Source organism: Culex quinquefasciatus, chromosome 3, assembly GCF_015732765.1.
Source record: "Culex quinquefasciatus strain JHB chromosome 3, VPISU_Cqui_1.0_pri_paternal, whole genome shotgun sequence".
NCBI classification, from domain to species: Eukaryota; Metazoa; Arthropoda; class Insecta; order Diptera; family Culicidae; genus Culex; species Culex quinquefasciatus.
In genome coordinates, this window is record NC_051863.1 from 164,063,941 (window position 1) to 164,084,205 (window position 20,265).

Below are 20,265 nucleotides of genomic sequence, written 5' to 3' on the forward strand. Positions count from 1 at the left end.
TTCACACACAATGCCACATAATTGACCGCGGGTCACCACCCGACAAATTGAACTGATTTTCTTCTGCTTGTGGGCAAGCCAACCAGGATGAAACACGAAATAAAATTCTTTTCTTTTCACACACAATGCCACATAATTGACCGCGCGTCACCACCCAACAAATTGAACTGATTTTCTTCTGCTTGTGGGCAAGCCAACCAGGATGAAACACAAAATAAAATTCTTTTCTTTTCACACACAATGCCACATAATTGACCGCGCGTCACCACCCGACAAATTGAACTGATTTTCTTCTGCTTGTGGGCAAGCCAACCAGGATGAAACACGAAATAAAATTCTTTTCTTTTCACACACAATGCCACATAATTGACCGCGCGTCACCACCCAACAAATTGAACTGATTTTCTTCTGCTTGTGGGCAAGCCAACCAGGATGAAACACGAAATAAAATTCTTTTCTTTTCACACACAATGCCACATAATTGACCGCGCGTCACCACCCAACAAATTGAACTGATTTTCTTCTGCTTGTGGGCAAGCCAACCAGGATGAAACACAAAATAAAATTCTTTTCTTTTCACACACAATGCCACATAATTGACCGCGCGTCACCACCCGACAAATTGAACTGATTTTCTTCTGCTTGTGGGCAAGCCAACCAGGATGAAACACGAAATAAAATTCTTTTCTTTTCACACACAATGCCACATAATTGACCGCGCGTCACCACCCAACAAATTGAACTGATTTTCTTCTGCTTGTGGGCAAGCCAACCAGGATGAAACACGAAATAAAATTCTTTTCTTTTCACACACAATGCCACATAATTGACCGCGGGTCACCACCCGACAAATTGAACTGATTTTCTTCTGCTTGTGGGCAAGCCAACCAGGATGAAACACGAAATAAAATTCTTTTCTTTTCACACACAATGCCACATAATTGACCGCGCGTCACCACCCGACAAATTGAACTGATTTTCTTCTGCTTGTGGGCAAGCCAACCAGGATGAAACACGAAATAAAATTCTTTTCTTTTCACACACAATGCCACATAATTGACCGCGCGTCACCACCCAACAAATTGAACTGATTTTCTTCTGCTTGTGGGCAAGCCAACCAGGATGAAACACAAAATAAAATTCTTTTCTTTTCACACACAATGCCACATAATTGACCGCGCGTCACCACCCGACAAATTGAACTGATTTTCTTCTGCTTGTGGGCAAGCCAACCAGGATGAAACACGAAATAAAATTCTTTTCTTTTCACACACAATGCCACATAATTGACCGCGCGTCACCACCCGACAAATTGAACTGATTTTCTTCTGCTTGTGGGCAAGCCAACCAGGATGAAACACGAAATAAAATTCTTTTCTTTTCACACACAATGCCACATAATTGACCGCGCGTCACCACCCAACAAATTGAACTGATTTTCTTCTGCTTGTGGGCAAGCCAACCAGGATGAAACACGAAATAAAATTCTTTTCTTTTCACACACAATGCCACATAATTGACCGCGCGTCACCACCCAACAAATTGAACTGATTTTCTTCTGCTTGTGGGCAAGCCAACCAGGATGAAACACAAAATAAAATTCTTTTCTTTTCACACACAATGCCACATAATTGACCGCGCGTCACCACCCAACAAATTGTGAAAATTTTTAAATAACTTTGAAAATCTTATCGCAGAAAATTCATTTCATGTTGTATTATATATTATTCTTGAATAAACTATACAAATTTTCACTAAATTTTAATTTCCAAAATAGTTTTATTTTGAAACGAAATGTAGGGCATGCGTATTCTCATTTATTGAACTGTTTTTTGATATTGTACAAATAAAGCACAAAAAGTTTCGCTAATTTGCAATTATTTTATCTTTTACATTTTATTAAATTTCATATAATAGCAAAATTTAAAATCTTGTCCAGCCACAATGATTGAGTTATTTTGAATTTTCTGCGACATTTTGCCCAGTTAAAAATATTTTTTAAAGATTTTCATCTCACTTTTTCAAAAACTACGTTTAGAAATCAATAGGCAAAACATATTTAATCTGCACCAAAATCTTTAAAATTTTATTCAAAAATCTGTGCAATCTTTTAAATATATATCACAATATACCTTTTTAGAAAATTTTAAAAAGTTTTGGTTTGAAAAAGTTAATTTAAACTTTTTGGTATGAGAATAACTGGAATCAAATAATTGATGTTATCTTGTGATAACTTAATCATTCCGAGAATTTGTTTTTTACTCTGAGTGATTTCTGTTAACATGATTTAAGTATTCGCAGTATTCACTTCTCGGTAAATGTTGGCACAATTTTATGCTAATGTATTTTTTACTAACAATTCTTCAAATGGTTTATATCACGCTTTCAATAGATTACTAATAAAATTAACTGAACAAGTATTTATTCATGAAATATTTAATATGTTGTTTTTTCGAAGAGTTGAATAATGAAAATTGATAAATTTCACGCTATCCCCAAAATAGTGAAAATTCACTAACCCTAATCATAACCTATCAATTTGCTAAAGACACCAAATTGACAACGAAACAAAAATGAATGTATTAAAATACCGCTGTATGTCATATGAAAACCTCAATTATAAAACAAAAATTGACCGATTTTTTAGAAGATGCTTAAACGCAACATAAGGGCTGTCAATCATCTAATATTTATTAATGGCTTATTTTTACTGAAAATTAACTTTAAAAGGTGCCTTTAAAAAAAAACTTTTCGAAATTTGTTATTAGGCAATTAAAAGATAAAGGTAGAAGAATGAATATAAACCAAGTAAAAAAAAGTTTGTCGCGTTCCAAACTGCTATGCGTTTGCTATCTTGGAGAGCTGCTGTAGAACTCCGGAAACATTTTGTTATCTGGGTAAAATATATTGATATTTAAAGTATTAGGTTTTTTTCGAAAATTAACTCATAAAAACCTATAGTTAAGCATTTAACTGTACAGCAATAATTCTTTTCATCATTCATTTTTTAAGATAAGCAAAAAAATGATCAAATTTACGTTGAAATTATGCAACGCATTACGTTTTTTGGTTCATAAACTCTACTATCAACAGTAAATGTATGAGTGTCAGTGATGTTTATATTCAAGGACATGGTTAAAAGCAAGAACACCATGATATTGTCAGGGTTTAAGCCATTTCCGATAACCGTAAAATTCGTTTGAACATAAAATGTAAATTTTCGTAAAACCCATTAAACGACATCCAGCACCCATATATCATTAGCGTCGTAATGATCAATATTAAGCGAACCAAAAACTTGCCCAAAACTAGTCGCAGATGCGTTTCAAACAGCACAATCCTCAACACTGCAATGCATGCAACCGACCTCGAACTTGGAACCTCGGTTTCGCGTGTGGTTGACGATACGGCCCAGGCCAAAACCAGCTCCAGGCCACACGCAATGCAAAAATGTATAAACACTCGTGCGCACATGTGACTTTACGACCTCCCGAGCAAAAGTCGTGCGGGGTCATAACTGTCATGCTTGTTAGAGCCTGGGCGGCCACTTGAGAGAGAGAGAGAGAGAGGTGCAGATGTTGGTTGGAGGTCCAGAACTCTAGAATTTTTCAGTTGACGGTTTTATTAGTTGAGTTTAAGACGGTTTCCAGGACATTCCAAGCGTGACAGTCAAATTTTCACGTCACTTCAAGAAACGGCTCTCTTCAATGCCAGGATTAATGATTTGTGGGTTTGTTTTCTGTTCCGCCGTTTGAAGGACCCGGAGCGTTCAGGGAGAGTGTTTTTCCAAGGAATTCCCGGGGATTTCTGTGTGTGGGCAAACAAATAAACATATGCGGACTGGCTTGGATTGAGGGAAGCGAAGCCGTATGGGAAGCTGGAACCCGGGAACTAGAAGTGATCTTGAGCTGTTAAGGCGCAAGTAAGCGAGAGTGTTTAATCCTTGTAAATATCAACAAGATGAGTTTTTTTTTTGGAACGCCATGATTATGTGTTTTTTGAGAAGCTCGAATGACTTCTTGGAATGCAGTGGGATCAGCTTCGACAGGTGGATGAAGTTTTTGTGGATGTTTGCACACTTTTTGAGTTATATCATGAAGATTCTGGATTTTTTTTTCTGGTTTGAAGATTTATTAGTAGAGTTGATCAAAAAATTTTCGAGGAGTTTGTCAGTTACGTTAAGTTTATTTAAAAGCTGCATGGAATCCTTCTCAAGTTCTAATCCATACTTCAATACAAGCTTAAGATCAATTTCCACTTCAATCAAATTTCCAAAAAAACGTCTCTTGAGAAACAACCCAAAGAAACCCTCATCCTTTCCCATTTCGTCACGGTGGTGCACTACCAACCTTTAAAATCCATAAGCAATCTCAAACAACAAAAAAACGCATTTTATATTAAAACTGCACCCACATCCGAGCAGCAGGTTGTCCATTGTGTTCAATAAAACGAGATAGAGAGAGAAGAAGAAAAAACAGCCCATAAAGGTTTGCCAGCATAACTCAGCAGCAGCCAAGAGCCCGGCAGGTGCAAAGTGTAGGGGGCCCTCACATTTCAAACCGTTCTCAATCATTTGCTGGCTGGCTCCTTTTTCTTTGCCTTTCTCGTGCTTCGTTCGCGTGGTTTACTCCTTTTAAGATTTCGTTTGCCTCTTTTGCTTTAGATTTCTCGTGATGCCCCGGAGGAGGGTGGTGAAAATGTATTTGGACAAAATTAACTTTAAAAATTTGATATTCTAATAATTTTGGAAAAACATCATGATAATGTTATTTTTTTATTGACATTATTTTTATTCATTAAGCAAAATATTTTTTTTACAGATTTTTAAGGACTTCTTCTAGAATTAAATCAGTTTCTTGTAACTTTTCTTTAGGTTTTCTATCCTTTCCAATGACTAAAGTTATAATTTACGATATAAATTTGACCAAACGATTAATTATTTGTAAATGTCTTTGAAAAAATTAACATGTAGAAACAGCAGTTTACGTAACAAATTATAAATAACTTTTTTTTTCCTTCGAAATATTTCGAAATAGTAGTTTATGCAACAAGTTGCAAAAAGAGGATTTTTTCAGCACGAGTCGTATATTTATCCAACGAGGTTCACCGAGTTTGATAAATACGAAGAGTGCTGAAAAAATCAAGTTTTGCAACGAGTTCCATACAACATTTTTTGCAATTCCAAAAAACACCCATCGAGTGAAATTTTATGTAAAATTTTTATGTATTTTGTCAAAAAATCGTTTGAAACAAAAAATGTTGAAAAGTGTTACTTTTCGAAACAAGTGCTGAAAAGTTCAACTTTTCAGCACCCATTTCAGTGCTGAAAAGTAGAACTTTTCAGCATTTATTTTGAAAAGTGTTGCTATTCGATTCCGTTATTTTTGGTACAGAAAAGTAGGCTATTTCAACGTTCAAAAATGACAGGAAAAGTAAGTAGTTTCACGACGGAATTGCAAAAAGATCTTTTTAATGATAGGCAACTCAAAACCAAAACTGTGTCAAAAAAATACTTTTCTTACTTTTTCAGCACTGGTATTCTTGGTTACTACAAGTACAGTGCCATCCCGTTTATGGCAACAAGAATTTTTTTTTCAAGCATTTCTGCTTTTCAAAGTTAATTTCAACAATTTTCCATTATTGTGTAAAATTTAAAATTTGATTTCGATCAACAATTTAGAAGAAAAATGAAATTAGACTCATGATTCATTCAATTTCATTATGTGGAAATGTTTGGAAAAGTCGTGATGCTTTACACCAGATGGCTCTGTAGTCCATTTCGTAACTTTAGAATGTCAAAAAATAATAATAAATGGGTAATTCTCTACCAACTCACACGAAATCGGGAAAAGTTGCCCCGACCCCTCTTCGATTTGCGTGAAACTATGTCCTAAAGAGTAACTTTTGTCCCTGATCACGAATCTGAGGTCCGTTTTTTGATATCTAGTAACGGAGGGGCAGTGCGAACCCTTCCATTTTTGAACATTCGAAAAAAGAGGTGTTTTTCAATAATTTGCAGCCTGAAACGGTGATGAGATAGAAATTTGGTGTCAAAGGGACTTCTATGTAAAATTAGACGCCCGATTTGATGGTGTACTCAAAATTCCAAAAAAAACGTATTTTTCATCGAAAAAACACTAAAAACGTTTTAAAAATTCTTCCATTTTCCGTTACTCGACTGTAAAAATTTTTGGAACATGTCATTTTATGGGAAATTTAATGTACTTTTCGAATCTACATTGACCCTGAATGGTCATTTTTTCATTTAGAACAAAATTTTTCATTTTAAAATTTCGTGTTTTTTCTAACTTTGCAGGGTTATTTTTTAGAGTGTAACAATGTTCAACAAAGTTGTAGAGCAGACAATTACAAAAATTTTGATATATAGACATAAGAGGTTTGCTTATAAACATCACAAGTTATTGTGACTTTACAAAAAAAAAGTTTTGAAAAAGTTGGTCGTCATCGATCATGGCCGCTCATGGTCACCCGCGGTAGACACGGACGACGAAACAAAGAGAAACGCAAAAAGTAACTTTTTCAAAACTTTTTTTCGTAAAATCGCGATAACTCGTGATGTTTATAAGCAAACCCCTTATGTCTATTATAAAAATTTTGGTAATTGTCTGCTCTACAACTTTGTAGAACATTGTTACACTCTTAAAAATAACCCTGCAAAGTTAGAAAAAACACGAAATTTTAAAATGAAAAATTTTGTTCTAAATGAAAAATGACCCTTCTGGGTCAATGTAGATTCGAAAAGTACATAAAATTTCCCATAAAATGACATGTTCCAAAAATTTTTACAGTCGAGTAACGGAAAATGGGAGAATTTTTAAAACGTTTTTAGTGTTTTTTTTCTAATCTAATCTAATCTAACCCTAGCGCAGCCAGTCTTTCGAGGGCATCCTGGAAAATGCCTTAGGTTGATTAACGCCTAGCATCCTCTTGTCATTATTAACAATTGCAGTGCCCAATGCAATAAATTGCTTTGAAACATCACAAACATTAAAGCGGCCAGGCCAACTGCGTAAAGTTTACCGCAAAGATGATTCTTTGAATTGGATTGAGTTTGAACACGAATGTTCAAACAACAACACATTTCTGAATCGACAGGGGAGGAAGAAACGTGGGGATCCCCGCTCACGTTCCTGTTTGTAGGAGCAATAAATCGTTGGGAGCCACCAGCTAAGAAGTTTTGGTGCTCCGGGACCCTCGAGGATGGGACACTGTATTTCCACAAATGCCCTGGACACTATTTTCCGTGGTTATAGCGCCACAACTCGCTCACTGTTGGTGACAGAAAGAACATTAATAAAACTCTTATAAACACAAGATTTCAATTGATGGGATGACAAGATCATCTCACAAAGACCCAGTGCATATTAAATATGAAATGGTTTATTTTGATTAGGATACATTATCGGATTGATCTCACCAAATTAAACCAGCCCTCTGAGAAATGTAACACCTCGATCAGTCTGATGGCTGATTAAAAAAAGGCTGATGTAATGTCGATCAGGGCGTTAAATTTCTCAGTGGAAGCTGCCGCATCTCAAAAAATTAATCACGAAAAAACAGGACTGCGCGTCCCAAGAAGCACTGCACTTTTTCAAACGTTTTTAGTGTTTTTCGATGAAAAATACGTTTTTTCGGAATTCTGAGTACGCCATCGAATCGGGCGTCTAATTTTACATAAAAGTCTCTTTGACACCAAATGTCTATCTCATCACCGTTTCAGGCTGCAAATTATTGAAAAATACCTCTTTTTTCGCATGTTCAAAAATTGAAGGGGTCGTACCGCCCCTCCTTCACGAGATATCAAAAAACAGACCTCAGATTCGTGATCAGGGACAAAAGTTACCCCTTAGGACAAAGTTTCACGCAAATCGAAGAGGGGTCAGGGCAACTTTTCCCGATTTCGTGTGAGTTGGTAGAGAATTACCCATATTAGATTTAACACCATTTAACACCATTAGAAGATTAAAGCTGCGGAAGATGTTTTTTTTTTGTCCCATAAAACATTTTTTTTATGGAAAATTATAAAACACATATTTTATTCCTGTGCAACTTAGCTATTTCAAATAAAAATATATTATATGAGATGGCCCAGCTCGAATCAAGATTTTTTCTGGTACTTTTGTACCCGACCCTCTCCGATCTCAATGAAACTTTGTAGATATGTTATCCTAGGCCTATAAAAGCCATTTTTGTGTAGATGTAGTCAATTGTAATCGAAAATGACATTTGAAAAGGGCGATATCTATTTAAATATTATTGTATTTTGTCATTTGAAAATTGCTGTATCTCAAAGCGATTGCAACGTATCAAAAAGTAGTCAAAGGCAAACTAGTAGGAAATTGAACGGACTTTCTGAAGAAAAAAAATACACTGAAAGAAAAATACACAACACTTCTATGGGATTTTAAACATTTTAAGCTTAAAAGTTAAATTTCAAGGTGGTGTCATGATTTTTTTTCGTTCAAACTTTTTAAGGAAATAGTTTAAAATGTTACAAGAAGACTCACGAAAAATGCAAGATGGTATGTGTCTTCTAAAAAAATAAATAAATCATTTACAAAAACTGTTATGTTGGAAATTTGTCTAAACGATTTTTTTTTTCAAAAATAATAGTGGGAGAATATATGACTTCGAATAAAATCAAAAATAAATCAATCCGTAAAAATGGTTGAGTAAAATCTCCTGAAATGTGTCCGTTATCCAAAATATTCCACCCCACCCAGCTATAAATGAGCCTTAAAATGCATTTTTGAAATTAAATGGTCGGTTGGTGGCTCCCGCGAGGCGATGCACAGCTTCCTTTATCCACCATTAACCGCAGAAGCCTCCGGGTGCGCTATTGAATTCTGGATCTCTGCGAGAACCCCCGTTCTTTTTAAGACGCCTTACTGGAAGCTGCAGCGCCAGCAGAATGTTTATTTTAATTACACACCCAAATATTATTCTTTGCCTTTATCTGGTCGTATTTATCCGCTGGGTTCTGAAAGGGGGAATAAGCACGCAAAAAAAAACGCGAGCAAACTTTTACAATCCATCCCCGAAAAATTCTCGGATCTTTATGACTCCGATGATGGAATATCCGCCTTCTTCCGGAGGAGGAGGTCAATGCGTAATCAACCCGCAATGGTGGGGGCAATCAAAATTTAATTTGAAACCTCATTTTACAGCCACTGAAGGTGGCGAGGCGATGTTTGATGTAAAGATTTGAGCGATAGCCGGCGTTCAAGAGAGTGGTTCCGAAATAGACCTTGTTTGAGGTCTTATCGTGATCACAGCGTTGGAAGTGCGCCAGGTCATTGTTTCCTGAAGTGTTGGATGGCTCGGGTTGTCGTTATCACCTGGAGGCTGATTGTTTGCTGTTGTACAAGACCACTGGTGACTGACGACAGACGTGAACAACCGGACGTCATTGGTTGGGGAGACATCTTGATGGAACTTTATGTTACACGAATCAATCATAGAATACTGGACTAAAATAAAAATATACAACTTACATCAATTACGTAAGCTGCCTCAACCAGTTTTCCCGAAGTCGTGACATGTCCTCGAGGTGTCCGGGCGTCCTGCTGGTGTGAACCCCACGATGGCCACAACCTGGCCAAAGATCGTGCCTTCGTCGTCCTCCTGCAAAAGGATGACCAAAACTGTGCTTCAGACCCTTTTATTACCTACCTTGCTATGGTGAGCCAACGCCCACGTGTCCTCTCGTGGAGTTGAGAATGGGTCATTTCACCGAAAGCTACATTACAGAATTTGACCAAATAATGTTACCTTTTACTTGAATATTAAATTCAGGCTTCCAGAAAGTGATCTTCAAAATTACGGTTTCGGTTGAATTCGGTGAAATGGCCATTCGAAGAAATAATGATCGTCCACCCGCAGGGAGAACGCAACGACGCCCGTCCATTGTGTCCGTATTGATCTCGGCGCGGCTCTTTATTGCGACCATAAATTAGTCCCGCGATTCCATTATTACTGCTTTCCATCTGTTCTCGTTAATTTCGCCATACCTCTTGGAATTGGTCGGGGTCGCGGTCATCGGAGGTGGCCACACCGGCCCATCGATCTCGACGGGTCCCGACGCACGCACATAACTCGACTTCCCACGGGCTATTGACGACGACGGGCCAAGGATTAGTGAATGACGCATTCTTTGGGATATTGCATCCCTTGCAGGTCGTTGGAGGAGAGTTGATTGGAACGTGTTGGTTGGCGGCGGCAGCGGCGTCGCGTGAACAGATGCCAATATTTATTTGTGTCTGATCGAGGGGGAGGAGTGGGAGGGCACGTGAGTCTCGTTGAGTCGGATGGAATTTTGGTGAAGTTGCCTGAGGGATCCATGCAATGGTCAGTTTTGGATGCTTTCTACTTGGTGAATTAAAGATTTTGAAACATTGGATTGTTTATGCAAAAATATTTTTTGTTTAACAATAATTTTCCAATGCTTTTTTCACATACATTTTTTTATTTTTGTATTTTTGTATTTTTGTATTTTTGTATTTTTGTATTTTTGTATTTTTGTATTTTTGTATTTTTGTATTTTTGTATTTTTGTATTTTTGTATTTTTGTATTTTTGTATTTTTGTATTTTTGTATTTTTGTATTTTTGTATTTTTGTATTTTTTCAAATTTGAGTAATTCAAAAAACGTTTGAAGCAACATCGATTCTCTGGCCCATAGCAACTCATTGCACCTGCCGCTTGTTTCGCCAGATTCGCACGACTTTTCGCGACTTTCCGCGGGTCCAAAACGCAGCGAATTGAACATTAATTTATTCGTACCTTAATCGATGTTGCTGATTCCCACCAAAAACAAAACCCGTGGGTGGCTCATGCAAATCCAATTTCAATTCGGTTTTCTTCGGGACAGCTGCAAAATCCGACCACCTTGCACGTGCCACTCCAAGTGGCCCTCAGACAGACTTGATCGAGGGGCGTGGGTCTCCCAATCAGCGTGGAGCTCGTGTTGATGGGGTCTTATCAGCAACGACGGCGGCTGCCTATTTTTACTCTTTAGTTTTTCGTACCCGAGCTCGCGTTGACGTTGATCGATTGTGGCGTGCTTCGAAGCGTGACAAATTAGCGTCATCCGGTGACGGTCCCGTCTCGAACTTGGAAGTCACACAGTGTCCTCAGCAGAAACAGTCGAGAGACCTTATGTCCTCTGCTCTGGTTATCTTGAAAGGATCAAGTTTCGGCGGGGTCGTGCAGCATCCGCCGCACGCGGCTGTCAATGTTGGCTTTTTGACAAGGGACAAAACTTCGTTTTCCTGTTTCTCTCAGGCTGGTTGATCCAGTGTGGCCACAGAGAAGTGGTTCAATTGGTCCAGTACTGACCGTTGGTGGTCAGTGAAATCCGAGCTGGTCCTCAAGTCACGAGCTTCAAAAATGAGGGATAAGTAGACGATAAGAACCTGCTAGTAAGATCTGCAAATACCAGTTTCAGATTCTTTGGCTGTGTTTTAATTGCTTTATTCTGTCATAAATATTTTTTATTTTGTTCCTTTATTTTTTTCACCAAAAATTTCACAATTTCTCATAAAACTCACCGCACCTATCCGTTCCAACGCTAGGCCACCGTACAAAAACAACCAATTCCATGATTGATGGCCTTATCTGGGGGGTGGGCGCGTGTACATCAAGTCACAATCCGGCTGACAAGCGGCGCGCTGACTGTCTCGTGATAGTCATTGTTTTGCAAGGTGGTGGGAGCAGTAAACCACCAACCTCAAGGTTTGGTTGTTTTTTTTTCGGTACAGTTTTTTTAAAGCTTGTACCATCAAATCTAATCTTGGGGAATTGTGTGTCTCTGGGAGCGGCAATTGCCATCAATCGGTACCTGGTTGGTGACAGGACAAATAAGAACTTGTTTTTAGTTTATGTTTAGTTTGCTTGTTCGATTTTTAGAAAGATTACGATAAAATGACCTTTTAGTAATGAAACTTCTTGAAAAAAGAATATCTGAGCAAAGAAAATTGCAACCTCAAGTTGTTTTGAAAACCTTCGTCAAAAACAACTCTTCAAAAAACCGCTGCAACACTTTCCTTCCCTCGATCTTCACTCAGCTTTCAATTGTTTAAAAGGATCCATTCAAAAATTCCTGAAAACCTCAGACATGTCTACCAATTCAGACTCACACACGACCGGAAATGACTGCTTGAGGTTTCCCCCTAGGGGAAGAGACACACAAAACTTGACTTTCCTTTCTGTTTCAGCCACTTTTGATACTTCAAGGCTGTTGTCTTTGACCTTCCTTTTTATCCTGTCGGTCTGGGCGGTCTCAGGCCGTTTCTCAAATCGAAGAAATGTTAACGGATATTTCCGGTTGATTGTTCCGAAATCGACAGTTGTGGAAAGATTCACTTTTCAATAAACATACAGATTCGTATCGATTTCAAAAGTGTGAAAAGGAAGTTCGACTTTCAACTTGAAGGGATTCCGACCTGACCCAGATTTCCGAGTGACCTTATTTCACAATCGAAAAGTTCCTTGAAAAAGGTTGCTCTCTCAATTCTAAACGATCCATTTAATTTCGGCCTGATAACGCAATTCAGTCGTTCTTCGGTCACGTATGCACCCCTCACCGGGCCGCAGTTATCAACGATGATTTGGCAAAAAAACGATGCGTTTGTTTAGTAACACAAACCGCTTTTGGGTTGTTTTGGTTGATTGGACCCGTACCGCGCGCACCAGACAGCATCCGCGTGGTGGCGCGTGTGGCCTCTTATCAGTGGCGCGTGCTTCCCAAAGCGGGGCCGCGTTGACGGGGGTCGACTGGGCAGGTTGTCATCGTTTGGAAGAGTTTGCATAGAAGGGGGGATTATGATTGTGTGGAAGAAAAAGACAGGGTTGAATTGGAATCATTGTTTAGGTTATTGAAAAATTGGTTTGGTATTTTACCCTCAAAGCATCAGCCTTTTATTTTTATCAAAAGCAGAGCTTAAATTATCTAAAACTATACAGCAAAAAATCCGATGGTAAAATCGTATGCAAAAGCATGCACATCACCTTTGTCAAAAAATACACTTCACGGTGTGTTTCCTAGAACAAACTTAAGTTAAAAAAATTCGTCTGATATTTGGCACCATGAAAGAAGAGCTCTTTCCCAACATTTGGCGGGGTCCGGCGAAATATTTCGTCGGGGGGTCTAGAGCAACTTTTTTTTAAGATTTTTTTTTCGATTTTATAGGATTTTTCTTCAGAAATATTTTTAAGGACATTTTTAAAGATGAAAACATTTTGCTTTAACATAAAACTAATATAAATTTTGATGAAATGTATTGAAATTATTTTGTTAGAATCATAAAAAAAACTCAGTAAACGGTGTTCATCGTTTGAATGGGAATTAAATCCAGAAATTTTGGAGAAAGTCACTTTTTATTTTACGAAATTGGGTATATCTCTTCTTATATTGAACCAAAATTGATACTTTTTTATGGAAATTGTTCATAAAATAGTTTTCTACAATGTGATTGATTCAAAAATGTTTTAAAATATTTTATTGTTGTATGGCAGAGGATTGAAAAAAATATTTTGGGAACCTTTTGGGAAATAAATAGCGTTTAAATAAAATACTCTAAGTTTAGCAATGGTTTAAGCTTGAATTTGTATCCGGGCAATCTTTTGCTGTATTTTTATGACAAATTGTACAAAGAAAAGATTTTTATTTGGTCGTTTTGAGGTTTACAGCTTGGATGTTGGGGTTATTTCAAAGAAAGCTAGAAAACTGGTAAATTCGGGTTGGAAACTTTTGTTTTGAGGTCAAATATGTAATTAAGAGTCGCTCGAGGCACATTCATAAGAAATTTTAATGGATATGAACATGAACCCGTCGATTTTCATCGATTTGTCTGAAGAAAAATCCTATAAAATCGAAAAAAAATCTTCAAAAAAAAGTTGCTCTAGACCCCCCGACGAAATATTTCACCGGACCCCGCAAAATGTCGGGAAAGAGCCCTTCCTTTATGGTGCCAAACACCAGACTTGTCGAATTTTTTTATCTCAATGTTCTCGGAAAAATACACCGTGACTTAACAGTCAAGTTACTAAGCCCCGTTTTAGCGTTACATGGATTTTCAACAAGCTGTAACTTAGTGAAAATTACATGAAATATCAACTTTATACATACCATTGGATTTGTAATTTAATCAACATTAATATAAAAATATTTAATATGGTGGTTTAGGGGGGTGGGTCCCCGGGGGGAGGGGCCAAAGGAAAAAAAACTGCGTTACATGGAATTCAAGGGACCAAAGCACATCGTAAAATGACCCAAAATACCAACTTTTATAGGTTTTTGGAAAGGGGAGAACCTGTTATTTAAGGAAAAAATATTTAAAACATGTTAAAAAAATTTAAACATTTTTTTAAAAATAGTTGTCGTAACTATTTTTACAATAGCTATATTAATTTGAACTATAGAGCCAAATTTTGAAGAAATATGGTGGACATATCGAAATTCATGAAATTATTCCAGGAATCGATATACGACCATTCAACCTGATTCGCTTGAACCGGTAAAATTACCGGTACCGGTTGAACCGAAAACCGATTCCGGGGCTAACCATGTCATGCGACGTGTCAAAACTCTTCAAATTAGCTCAACATTTTATTCGTGATAAATATAAACCGATTCAGTTGAACCGGTTCAAATAACCGGTACTGGTTTGAACCGATTCAGTGTTTTAACTGCAAATCAAGCCATGCGACGTGTCAAAATTCTTCAAATAATCTCAACAATATTTTCGTGATAAATTTTAACCAATTTAGCTGAAACGGTTCAAATAACCGGTACCAGTTTGAACCAAATCAGTGCTTTCACTGCAAATCATGCCATGCGACGTGTCAAAGTTCTTCACATGATCTAAACAAACTATTCGTGATAAATTTGAACCGATTCAATTAAACCGGTTCAAATAACAGTTACCGTTTGCACCGATACCACGTTTTTACAGCAAACCATCTAGTGTGACGTGCCAAAAACGAAACGAAACTATTGGCACTACGCCCCCCGGGGCATGGCCTTCCTCTAACGTGGGATTTCTGCTCCAGCGCCTCTGACGAGACAGGAGAAACCGGGACCGACGTTTTACTTCACCATCCGATAGAAGCTCAGTGGATAAGGCGGGAATCGAACCCGCGTCTCATAGCATCATCGGGATCGGCAGCCGAAGCCGCTACCCCTGTGTGACGTGCCAATTATTTTCCAATAATCTCAACAACATATTGGTAATGAAATTGAACCGATGTGGTCGATCCAGATCCAATGACCGGTATTGGTACCAGTTAGGACCAATTCCATGTTTTATAGCAAACACTCTGCATTTTAAATGGGCGTAATATTCAATGTTTGGCCCTTTTAAAATGTTAGTCTTGATTAAAAAAAAATTAAAATATTTTTCGAAAAGATCGGAAAATTTCACGACTGTTTCATATTTTAACATTGAAAATCGGACCATTTGTTGCTGAGATATCGTCATTAGAAAAAGGTGGTTCCAAAACAAGATTTAGAAAACTTCAATTTTCGTGTTTATTTTTCTTAAAGCGGCTCTATCTCAGCAACCCGAGGTCCAATCTTCAATGTCTCTTAGCCAATTTTATAGAAAATTTTCTGAACTTTTCAAAGAAGTATTTTTAGAAATGGTCACTCATGGTCACTATTTTTAAAAATTGAAAAACTGCAAATATTTCGCTGAAATCAAACTTTCGGTGGCTATATCTAGAAAACGGAGCCCTTTATCAAAAAATCTGTAAAGTACTTTTCGATTGAAAATTCAACTTTGCATTAAAAAATAATGTCAAACTTGTTTTTGCATGAAATTTCGATTTTTTCCAAAAATCACTATTTTTTCAAAAATTCATAACTCGGCGGCAGATTTTTTGATCATGTTTTTCTATGACTCAAAAGTTGCGGATTTTTGTCCCCTAAAATATATCAAAAAATCTCATTAATCCAAAAATTCATATTTTGGGAAATTGAGTTTTAGTGAAAAAAAATGATTAAGAAATCTGCAAATTATTTGTTCCGTGTATTTATTTTTTTCTCAAAAGTCCTCAACAATACCTACAACTTTGCCGAAGATACCAAATTGATCAGAAAATTCAGTCAAAAGTTACAGCTGTTTGAATATTTACATACCATTTTTGTATGGACAGCAGCCAAAATTGTATGGAAACTTGTATGGGTGAACCAATGACGCAAAAAATAAAAATGGTCGAAATCGGCCGATTTCGTAGAGAGTTGCTCATTTGAAGTTTGTTTCACACGTGTTAAGTTTTCATGAAAAAACTGGATTCATGATTTTCAAAAAAAGTACAGGATGTTGTAGGCTTTTCTAAAAGAGCACACGATTTTGAACTAATCTGCATTAATAACTCAAAAGCGATGCAAATGCATATGGGACATTTATGCGATCAGGGGCAGTTTAGTGTTTGGTTTAAAATCATGTGCTCTCTCTCTCACTCTCTCTGACATGATTTTTTTTAATTAAATGTTTCTAAAAAATCTATAAAAAAGATTGACAATAATATAAAGCTGGAACTCTTGAATAAAATAATGAATGATTTTTATCAAAAATAAATTATAACATCACATGACTGAGACTACAATACTTATTTTAGATGAAAATAATTAAGAAGACTGTTAAAATAATCATTTTCTTCTGATTTGTCTGCACCGTCCTAAATTGTCATCGTCGCACATGACCGCCTATCGTATCGTGACGGGACATCACCAGAACTCAACACAGCTCTTAGAAAGCAATTTAGCTCGTCAGCGTCGGCGTAGTGGCAGTGCGTTTAGGAACCCTTAAAAAAAGCTCGAAAAGAAGAACAAGAACTTTGAGACACACTTCAGAGCCAGAAGTGTGTGAACGAAAAAAAAAGAGTAAAGAAGAAAAAACGCTCGAGACACTCTAAAAGCAAAACCAATTTAGTAATTTAGATAAATTCTGTCTAATTGAATGTTTGTTTACAATTCGTCGCCGCGCTTAAGCGATCGAAAGTGAAAAAACGGGCGTGCTTCAGCTCGGGATGACTTTTGGAATTGTGTGCTGACTCCGGAAAGGGGTTACATGAGTGATTTAAATATTTTTTAGTTTTAAACTTTCCAATGCTTAGCCACTAAAAAATCGATTTGTTTATTTTTTAAATACTATTTATAAATTAAAAAATAAAACAAATATTTTCTAGACCCCACCCCTCAACCCACCATTGCGTGAGAGGAAGTCGGTAAAAATTAGTCTACTCCTGAGCGTCGTCATCGTCTGGCGTAGGACCCACGCGAGAGCGATACGAATCGGCGCCAGGCATTTCGGCCTTGGCTGATCCCTTGGGGTTGGGTCCGCAGACAGGAAGTTGACTCATTGCGCGCGCGGCGGGTCCAGCGCTGGGGGCCATTTCTTCGGAGCCCCACGTCCGAGGCGTGCGTTTCGATCCATTCAGGTGGTCCCTAAGCCGTCTAATTGCTCAATTTTTGGGATGGCCGTCAGCGGAATTAAAAACGTTTGAGTTTTTTTTTTTTCGGAGTGCCACCCAGAGTTTTGTTGGGTTGACCTTCAAATATGCTTTGGTTTTTTTTTGTTGGGAAATCTTCTGACGATGAAATTAAGACACTTGAGAGTGGCGAAGGAATTGCCTCAAGCTAGGATACATGAGGGAAAAAAAAAGAAAATTGACCAATGAAATTAAGGTTATTTCTCAAAGAGTTTAGCCGTGGTGCTGAAAGCGAAATTTGTTTGTTGAAAAAAAAAACTCAAAATGTTCAAGGGGTACAACAATACACTTTATTAAAAAACAATAAAAATATTGAAAAAAATCAAAATAAGTTTGTTTTTATTATTTCTTAATTCAAGGTTCAATATTTTTTGGATTGATTTTTTAAAAAATAACAAATACACCCCTCGTTTCACAAAATGATCTTTCCAGAATCAAGAAGTATTTTTTTAAGCAAAACTGAGAGAGTCGCGTGCGTGCCAAACGAAAGCTGCAAGCTTTTATGTACCGATTATCCTCTGAAAGATGTGAACTTCGAATCCTACGCAAAAAATGTTGATGGCCTCATGAGTGTCTAGATATAAACACGGAAAAACTTCTTTTAATCATTCACTTAAAGTTTGATATTTATAACATTTCTTCCTTCTCAGCTGGATTGGTAATCCCTTCAGTGAAATATCTCACAATTATTCTATCTTTTTCTTCATTACCTCCACAAGATATTTTCGTTTTCATAAAAACCAATAAGCGTAAAATGTATAAGGCACAACCAAAACTCAATATTACCACCATCAACCATATCGTAGAACTCTGCAATAAACTACTCCGAGACTCCTCCCAAGCTCGTTCACAAGTTCCGTTTTGCAGGATGAACCCAACGTCGCAAGAGCAAACTCCCGGTGCCGTACAGGCCCCGTTCAGGCACAGATCTTCGCACACCGGCCTACAGCCCTCATCCGTCGTGGTCCGGTTGTAGCCGGGGAGACACTCGCAGACCTCGGCTGATGTCGGACAGAACCCGTTGGTGCACTGCTCCACGCAAGCTGGATAGCACGAGCTAACGTTAAACTCAGCGGAGATCAGCTCTAACCCGGCGTCACAGATGCAGGTATTCGCGTCGACACAGCTTCCGTTCGAGCAGTCCACTACGGTTGGGTCACAAAATGGCGCACAAACGTTCTCCAAGGTTGGTTGATAGCCGTCCCAGCACTTGCACTGATTTGGACCGACGCAGGTCGAGTTTTCGCACGGGGGGTCACAGAGAGGTTCGCAGATGTGGGGAGATTCTTCGGCGGGAATGAATTCCGGCCAGCACCGACAAGTCCCATCTGGTAGGCAGTGAGCATTGTCACATTCCGGACTACACCGGGACTTGCAATATATGAGGTTGGATTCTTGAGAGTGCTTCAGTAGGAATCCTTCATTACATCGCAGGATATTCGGAGCGCTGCATTGTCCATTGTTGGTGTTGAAGTAGTTTGGATCACAGCTTGGATCACACGAATTCGGGGCTGTTCGGGAAGGTCGATATCCATGCAGACAGTGACAGGTGTTTGGAGCTACGCAAGTTGCATTATGACAACCACTCTCGCAAATTGGATCACAAACATTCGGTTTGGTTAAACTTCGTGAGAATCCTTCCTTGCAGGTGCAAGTATTCGGTTTTGTACAATCTCCATTGATGCAGGCTGGATCACACGTTGGTACACATCGATGTCCTCTAAAAATGTATCCTTCCTCACAGATGCAAAGATTTGGCTCACCGCATTCTCCATTGCCACATTCAGCGATCTCTGGATCACAACGAGGGTTGCAAACATGAGTAAATTTCGTAGATTTCTCATACCCATGATTACAACCGCAGATATTCGGAGCAATACATTTGCCATTTTCGCACGGAGGATCACACACTGGAACGCATTCTGTGTCCGACCTTCTCACATGCCCTGGAAGACACGAACACTTGCCAGGGCTAGTACAGACACCTCGAATGCACGGCGATTCGCACACCGGAAGGCAACGATTCACTTGCAACCGGAACCCCTCCCCACAATCGCACCGATTCGGCCCAGCACACTTCCCGTTGATGCACCCGCCGGTGCAAACAGGGTGGCACTCTCCGCGAGGGTCCTTTTCGTACCCGGGACAGCACTCCGGTAGCAGTTCCGTCTTGAACTCCAACTCACAAGTATCCCGATAGTAGTCAGAATTGATGTCCAGCTCGTGCCACTTTCCCCAGCATTTGGCGTCGCAAATGCCGGTTCTGGACACGTACTGTTTGCCCCACTTCACGTGGGGAACGCTGTGGGATGCTCTAGGGTTAGTAGGAAGATCAATCAAACTTTGCAAAGAAAGCAATACCTAACGTTGCGCCAGCAGATACTCCCTAGCGTGAGAGGTAACGCTAATAGAAAGACGCCACTTACTGCTGAATACTTCATCTTCGAAGTGACCGATGTAACGAAATGCTAAAGCTTAAATGCCTTCGAAGCAGCTTTCTATTTCAAGATATAGTAAACTTAGTCCTTCATATCTTTATGGTCTGACTCACTGAACTTCTTTTGTATCGTGGGGTTTCCCTCTGGCGATTACATAACATATGTAGCATGTGCAACGAGGTCATCTTTGTCTGATAAATGCAAGAAAGGACTAATTCTTCACCATCCGGGGAACCACCGAACAAATCAAGAGTTTGATAGTACGGAACACCAGAATCCACATCATACAATGTATACACAAACTGATAGTGTGC

The 20,265-nt window shown here is 38.5% G+C and overlaps 1 protein-coding gene across 1 annotated transcript; it reads right to left on the bottom strand.

Annotated features, from left to right (window-relative positions):
- Positions 1 to 17,861: 17,861 nt before the first annotated feature.
- LOC6045552 (von Willebrand factor D and EGF domain-containing protein) lies at positions 17,862 to 19,987 on the bottom strand. Its single transcript, XM_038261470.1, has 2 exons — positions 19,875 to 19,987; positions 17,862 to 19,815 (listed from the first exon to the last, which is right to left on the bottom strand). The coding sequence occupies exons 1-2, from the start codon at positions 19,952 to 19,954 to the stop codon at positions 18,141 to 18,143; spliced, it is 1,755 nt and encodes a 584-aa protein (XP_038117398.1). The 5' UTR covers positions 19,955 to 19,987; the 3' UTR covers positions 17,862 to 18,140.
- Between the last annotated feature and the right edge of the window lie 278 nt (positions 19,988 to 20,265).